The sequence below is a fragment of the Nicotiana tabacum genome, chromosome 12 (assembly GCF_000715075.1).
Source record: "Nicotiana tabacum cultivar K326 chromosome 12, ASM71507v2, whole genome shotgun sequence".
Lineage (NCBI taxonomy): Eukaryota > Viridiplantae > Streptophyta > Magnoliopsida > Solanales > Solanaceae > Nicotiana > Nicotiana tabacum.
Window position 1 is genome coordinate 65,443,041 of NC_134091.1, and position 8,236 is coordinate 65,451,276.

Genomic DNA, 8,236 nt, shown 5'->3' on the forward strand with positions numbered 1-8,236 from the left:
ATTTCGAACACTCCCCCTCAAGCTGGTAGGTGCAAAAATGTTGAGCACTCCCAACTTGGATATCAAGTACTCATGCTGCAACCTCAACAATCCCTTTGTCAAGATATTTGCATGTTGATCTTTTGAACTCACATGCATTGTTTTCACCAGTCCTTGTTGTAGCTTTTCCCTAATAAAGTGACAATATATTTCAATATGTTTCGTTCTTTCATGATATACTGGATTTGCAGCAATTTGCAGAGCTGCCTTGTTATCACAGAACAATTCAACTGGAAGCTTCACTTCTGCACCAAGCTCTTTAAATAAGCCTATTAACCAAACAAGTTCTGCTACTGTCCAAGCCATACTAGTGTATTCTGCTTCTGCAGAGCTTCTTGAAATTGTGTTTTGCTTCTTAGACTTCCAGGATATAAAAGAATTATCATACTTAACAAGAAACCTTGTGACTGATCTTCTTATGTTAGGACATGAAGCCCGGTCAGTATCACAATATGCACTTAGTGTATTTCTCCTTTGACTGCTCGTGAGGCTTCCCAAGCCTGGTTCCTTCTAGACATATCTGACCACTCTCAATGCTGCTTCTCAGTAACTTCTTTTGGGTTGTTGCATGAATTGACTAAGTGTTTGGCCTGCAAAGGATATGTCTGGTCTTGTCAATGTTAAGTATAACAACTTCCCAATCAGTCTTTGATACTTGCCCCTGTCCTCTAGTTGCTCATCACCTTCTAAGCCTGCAATATCATCCAACTCTTTGAGAGTATACTTCTGGTTGTATTCTAATGGGGTGAAAGTTGGTTTAGAGGCACTTAGTCCCAGCTCTTCAATGAGTTCTAGTGAATACTTCCTTTGATTCATCAAAATGCCTCTCTTTGACCTGCTGAACTTCATCCCCAAAAAATACCTCAACTCACCAAGGTCTTTCATCTTGAAAGCCTACTGTAATTTCTTCTTTGTTTCTTCTATAAACTGGAGATTATTCCCAGTGATTAACATGCCATCCACGTAAATAAGAATAACAATGATATAGGTTCCTATCTTCTGTGTAAAAATAGAGTGATCAAGAGTGCTTTGCACGAATCCATGAGTTGTAAGTGCTTCTGTGAGTTTAACATTCCATTGTCTACTTGCTTACTTCAGGCCATATAAGGATTTAACAAGCCTACATACCATTGGAGTCTGCCCCTGGCTTGTAAAACCCTCAGGCAACTGCATGTAGAACTCATCAAGTAAGTTACCCTGTAGGAAAGCATTGTACCCATCCATTTAATGGATGTGCTACCCTTCCATTGCAGCTCATGACAGGACTGATCTCACAGTGACTATTTTCATAACCTGGGAGAATGTCTCATTGTAGTCAAGCCCCTCCTATTGATTATAGCCTTTAGCTACCAATCGAGCCTTGAACCTTTCAACCTCACAATTAGCTTTGTATTTGACTTTAAATACCCACTTGCATCCAATAGGGATCTTTCCATCAGGTAAGGAAACTAACTTTCAGGTGTGGTTATCTTTCAAGGCTTGAATTTCAGCTCATATGGCCTCTACCCACCTTGGATCTTTGGAAGCCTCATGAAATATTTTAGGTTCCACAATTGAAGTGAAAGCTGCTATGTAGTTCTTGTATGATAACTGCAGAGAAGAGTAATTGATTGAGTGATCAATAGGATATGGGATGGTTGAAGTAGTACTTGTAGGTGTAGTGATATAATCTGATATCCATCTTGGAGGTTTCTTTGTCCTAGTAGACTTTCTAAAGTTTTGTGAAGCTTCAGAAGACGAATTATGGGATAAGTCTTCCTGCTGATCTTTAGAAGCTACAGGTTGATCTTCATTCTGATGCATCAGTTCATTATGATAGTGACTTTCATGTTTTTGTTGAGCAACATCTTCATGAGTTTCCTCATAGTGAGCATGGGATTCCTCCTCTTGAATTGTCAAGTCCTCTTCTTGTACTTCTGTCAGCTCATTTGTTGTGTAGTCTAGGCTTGGATCACTGTTTGGTTCAACTTTTGAGAACAATGATGGCTGTGTAGTTGGCTTGTGCTTGAAAAGAAAAATATGTTCTTTGAAATGAACATCCTTATTTACAAAGAACACACGATTAGTGAGGTCGTATAGTATGTACCATTTGCTGACGGCTGAGTATCCCATCATAATTGTTGCAGTTGCTCTTGCTGCAAATTTTTCATGGTTATGGACCTTCTTGGCAAAACAAAGGCATCCTATTACTCTCAAATGATCCATTTTTGGTTTTCTTTTATAAAAAACCTCATAAGATGACTTTCCTCCTAAAACAACTTATGGCATTCTGTTAATCAAATATACTGCAGCTAGAATATAGTGTCCTCAAAACTTCATAGGAATACCTCCTTGAAACCTAACTGCTCTTGCTATTTCTAGAATGTGTCTGTGTTTCCTCTCAGCAATCCCATTCTGTTGAGGAGTATAAACACATATTCTCTTATGTATTATCCCTAAAGATTGAAATAAATGAAAATAGTTGGTGTTGATGAACTCTCCACCATTATCAGATCTTAACATCTTGACTGTTTTCCCTAATTGATTTTTTAACCAATGAAAAGAAATTCCTAAGCATCATATTACATCACTTTTAAGTTTGAGTAGAAACAACCAAGTAGTTCTCGAACAATCATCCATAATGGTCAGAAACATTTTATTTTCCATCAACTGTAGGTACATTGTAAGCTCCCTTCACATCAATGTGTAACAACTCGAAAACATCAGAAGACCTACTTGTACTGTTGTGAAATGGTAGTCTAGTATGCCTTGCTAAAGGGCAGATTGTACATCTATCTATTGCTACTTTACATTCTTCTTGTCCCAGACCTAAGATCTGCTTTATGGCTACTGCTTATGCATACCCAAGCCTTCTGTGCCACAGTCCAATGTTTAAATTCTCCTTTATTCTAGTCAATCATCTTGCTATAGTGTTGTTGTTGTTGATAGATTTTTGAAGGAACAGATAAAGTCCTTCACTTTCTCTACCAATCCCCTTCACCATTCCACTATAGAGGTCCTGGAATATACAGAAATGTGGAAAGAAATACACTGAACATTGCAGCTCTTTGGTAATTTTAGAGACTGACAGAAGATTATACCTAAATTCGGGTATATATAGGACATCATATATTTCAATGTTATCAGCCAATCTACAGGATCCAAGATGTGTCACAACTGTGGTCTCACCATTTGGCAAATATACCTTTTTTCTTCATTCTTATCACTTTTCCTTTTTGTACTCAACATGTTTAAGCAGCTACCATATGATTTGTGGCTCCAGAATCAACAATACAATGTTTTATGTGTGCATTTGCCAGAAAAAGATTAATAGTACCTGCCATGTTGGCCATGCCAACTGAATTTGAACCTTCACATATGCCATCCTTGCTAGCAACTTCAGTATTTGATTATATTGTTCTGGTGTGAAGTATGGTCCTTGGATCCCATCTGTGGTGTTGCGTTTGTCTGCTCCTCTACCAGTATTTGCCAATGCATCATGCCTTCTTTGATCCTCCACTACAGCATTGTGAGCATCTCCAACACCCGGCCTCTTTTTATACTTTAAGTCAGCATAATATCCTATCAACTTGTAGCATCCTTCACGAGTGTGCCCTTTGAGTTTGCAATAATCACAGTACAAGTTGTAGTTCCTTTTCTCTTTCTGAGCAAGATTATTGGCCCTTGTTGTCATGAGTGTTGTCACCTTTTTCAGTATCAGCATTTGCCATGCTCCTCTGGCTTTCTCTTTCCATCAACATCGAGTAGGTTTTGTTGATTGTAGGCACTGGCACCATCATTAGAAGCTGGCTCTTTGCCTGTTAATGGGACTCATTGAGTTCCATTAGAAACTGTAACAGCTTCAGCCTCTCCATGAACACTACAAATTCACGTGATTTGGCATAATCACATCCAGAAATTGGAGCTAGGCTGTCAAACTCAGCCCACAACAGACATAACTTTGAAAAATAAGCACAAATGGTACCGGTTCCCTGAGTTATATATAGTAGCAATTTTCTTATGTATTTGAAAAATTCTAGAGCAATCAATTTTGTCAAATCGTTCCTTCAAATCTCCCCAAACTGAGGAGGCATTTGTCGAGTACACTATTCCACTGTACAATTCCTTCGATACACAATTCATGATCCACGATAGAACAATAACATTGCATCTCTCCCAGAGATCAACTAAATTTAGCCTAAAATCCTCTCTTTTACAAGTGCCGTCTATGAACCCTAGTTTGTTCCTTCCTAGGATTACAATTCTTATAGCTCGACTCCAAACAGAGTAATTTTCTGGTCCAGTCAATTGAAGAGAAATCAATATTGTACCTGAAGTGTCAGTAGAATGCAGGAACAATGGATGATAGTGACTCAACTTTTCCGGCTCGGTATCGTCAATCGCCATGTTTTAATTTGAGATTAAAATTTGAAGAATTGGATCGAAGATACAACTGCACTAATAGTTGTAAAGCTCTGATACCATGTGAAATTCTGCACACTCAGCTCATATTCAGCTCAAGCTTTCTACTCTACGTTAATGGAGATGCAGAGAAGAAGAAGAGCTTATGTGAAGCTTCGAGAACACAACAGAAAATGAAAATGAATGAGCTTAAATTCTAGTTGATTTATTCCTCTATTTATACAAGCGACTAACTCCTACATCTAACTGACAACTCATTGACAGCTGTCCAAATTACCACTAACTAACTAACTACCCTTCTAATAATTAGTTACATAACTAACTCTAGTTTAACTCCTAACTGCTTCTACTTAACCTTAATTCCCAAAACAGCTTCAAGCTATCCCATCTCGAACATACTTGATCCAAGTAATTTCAGTTTTTGAGTTTGGTGGTATGAGATGTAGTGACGGAAAATTAGAGACATGAGATTAGAAATTGAAAAACTAAATGATTATGTATTATATCAAGACTTAATTTGTACCATCAAGGAATGTGGTGTGATTGAAGAGATTTTGTCACCATTAACCAAAGGTCATGTTCGAGGTGAAAATGAAAAGACTCCTAGTAAGAGCGTTTCCTTTTTTACGAGCTTTACATTAGATGAATCCAAACTAGTAGGGTCAATTCTAGACACAAGATGGTTATAAAAAGAGAGAAAAAACAAGACTAAATCTGCTAAGCAATATAGAGAGAGTTACATGAGTTGTTTAAGGACATGAATACATTGTCTCTAGTAATGCCATCATGAAGAACAATTCAATTAAATCATGCCAGTCAAAATCTAAGGAAAATTAATCATGCTATAAAATAAAATATTTCCCACCATTTTATTGCACTTGAAGAACACAATAAATGATAGTACAGCATATGACACAGTACATTTCTAAAAATATATAGTATATCTAAACATGAATTTTCTAGGAACTCACATGGGAGCTAGAGTAAAATATGGTTTCTCTTTGTATATGTCCCTTTTTTTTTTCCTTCTCTTACCTAATAAATTTAAATATAATTAGTCACTGTCAGTGATGTTGTTCAAGAAAAAATAACTTGACATCACCTAAAAAAAATATTGCTCCTTTTTTTTTTTTTTTTAAAGAATAATTAACAAATAGGGTTAATAATTCAACTAGAGATCTTCCTTCTCTTCTTCATCAGCAAAAACTCCATAAAGGGATATCTGCAGATCCTTCTTCATAATAAACTTCCTCCATTAATGGGGGATCAAAGAAAACTGTACCGTGAAGCATGTCATTGTACTTTGGAGAATCAAAGTTGTACCAGTGGGCCATCATTGACACAGTTGTTGTCTCCTCTTCCAAAGTAGCAAGATGATCAAATGTTGGTAATAAAGAAACCTCATCTAATTGATCCTCATGACTCAATGGTGAAGAAGAATAATTAGTAGAAGTAGAAGTAGAAGAAAGGGGTGGAGATGGTACGTCATTATTTTCAACATTTTCAGCGGTAGCGGCAGCGGCGGCGACCCTTTGGATGGCTTTAGGAGATAAAGTTGTAGAAGTGTGATGATCAATGTGGTGATAGAAAGAGGAGTTGAAAGGGAAGTTGAGATTATTAGCAGCAGAAGGGCCTTTGAGGCATAAGAGAGCAGCATCATAAGCTCGAGCAGCAGCTTCCGCAGTTGAATAAGAGCCTAACCAGATTCTTGTTTTCTGATTTGGTGCTCTTATTTCTGATACCCATGATCCCCAGCTTCTCATTCTTACTCCCTTGTACTTCTTCTTCTTCATCTTCATGTTTTTATTATTATTATTATTGTTGCTGCTGCTTGAAGATGATAATGCCATTGTACTCTTGCTTGCTTCTGCAGCTAGCATTTTCTGCTCGGTCTTCACCATTGGCTGAATCTTTAAACAACAATCAAGAGATTTGAGCCTAGTTTAATTTCTTCTCTTGTTTTTCTTTTTTTTTTTTTGCTTCTTTTTCTTGTATGGTTTTTTGTGTGTGTTTGAGGTGGATGATGAAGTGATGTTGAAGTTAGAGGAGAGGATGATTATTTATAGATGGTAGGGTGTGTGCTAATTTGAGGGGGGGGAGGGGATTTGAAGTGAGGAGATCCCTTTTAGTCAAGAGAGTAATGTCTACATATGTAAACATCAGAGTGGGAGACAGATATTTTCCAGTTCTTTAATCCAATGGAGAACTTGGATAAATGTCTTTTTTCAATTTAATTGACAATATTGCCCTTTACTTGATAACATTAATCCTACGAGTTTAACTAATATATACTATTAGTGTAAAAAAAAAAATTAAACATCAAATTTACCTTTAATAGTTAATAAATTATGCTATTTTTAAGATTACAAATCTTACATTTTAATTAGATTTACCTGTTGATATCCTTTGAGTGTCCTGATAATATAAAAATTTGTATTATATTTAAACTCTAATGGTATATAGGATTTTGCATATATATGTTTTGAACCTTAACTATTGAAACTTCTCATCCCTAGTTGTGATTCTAATTCTATTCTATAAGTGAAACGAGACACAGCTCCCTCTGTCCTATTTACTAGTATTTATTTGCTTTTTTATTAGTTATTTAGCATAATAAATTCAAAACAATTTTTTCAAACATCGACACTATGTCAATCTATCAAATATGCCTCCTGTCTCATTCTGGATTTTGAGAGTCGATTAGTATTTCTTTAGAGAAAATTTGACATTTGCAAAATTAAATGAATATTGCTACAAATTATGAAATTTTTACTTCTAATATTTTTCTTTTTTCGTCTAGATGCCGTTTGGAAGACTCTTAAGAGAAATAGAAAAATTAGAAAGAGAGGTTTCAAAAATTTCCACAAATGTGTATCACGAAAAAGTACGATCGGTAAAAGACTAAGAAAAGGCAGACTTTAATTTGGCAGTCTGGAAACCCATATGGCACCATTTGCAGACCAGCAAGGATATCCTCAAAAGAACTACGCTCATATCTTTCTGGACTACTTGACTTGAACCACAAGTTATCGTTCCCATTGACATCAAGAAAGTGATTTGTGATTTGTATTTCTTTTTTCTTTTCAATTTTATACTTTATTTAATAGTATATGAACACACTATTTGCAAAAGGAAATAGTATTATTTAATTCATCACATTAATTCTGTTGAACTCTTATTATGTTATTTTGGAAAATGGTATCACAATATATGGGGATATTGTATAAAACTAGAGCTGATTTTGTTACCATTACCTTATCAATGATGTTCCTACCTTCAATAATTCTTTCACATTTTAAAAATGTTTAGTCTTTTAGTGGCCATTATATGAATTTGCTCACATTTTCGGTTCCAAATTTGAATAAAGGAGGAGAGTCGCAGTAGATTGATAGCCAACATAAAACTAGTCAATTTTCATGATAAACATGAACAATGAATATTCATATATTCGATCTTGAACTTGCTTGTATCGGAATTGTGGCAAAGTAATTATTAATGTTATTGACTGTGGTGGGACATGATTTTCACAAAGGGGGTTCAATAATTACTATATATATAAAAAAAAACTTTTAACCTCGTATATGCAGTATAAGTTTTCGACAAAAAAATGAAATCCTTATGCTCCTCTAGCTCTGCCCCTGGTGATTGTTGTTAAATAAAAGTTAGTCTTTGATGTTACTAATTTACTATGATTAAATATTAAGATACGAGCATATACTAATTACATTTGAGTAAGTGATAAATCGTATGTCTATAAAAAAAAATAGGCATGTCATGCACTTCAGTGTACAAGTGT

At 35.6% G+C, this 8,236-nt stretch overlaps 2 protein-coding genes across 2 annotated transcripts; both read right to left on the reverse strand.

Annotated features, from left to right (window-relative positions):
* Positions 1 to 1,530: 1,530 nt before the first annotated feature.
* Positions 1,531 to 2,244, reverse strand: LOC142167198 (uncharacterized). Its single transcript, XM_075227358.1, has one exon. It carries the CDS (start codon positions 2,242 to 2,244, stop codon positions 1,531 to 1,533), a length of 714 nt encoding a protein of 237 aa, XP_075083459.1.
* A 3,041-nt stretch (positions 2,245 to 5,285) lies between these two features.
* On the reverse strand, positions 5,286 to 6,488 carry LOC107784356 (ethylene-responsive transcription factor ERF014-like). Its single transcript, XM_016605482.2, has one exon. It carries the CDS (start codon positions 6,339 to 6,341, stop codon positions 5,637 to 5,639), a length of 705 nt encoding a protein of 234 aa, XP_016460968.1. The 5' UTR covers positions 6,342 to 6,488; the 3' UTR covers positions 5,286 to 5,636.
* Positions 6,489 to 8,236: the final 1,748 nt, after the last annotated feature.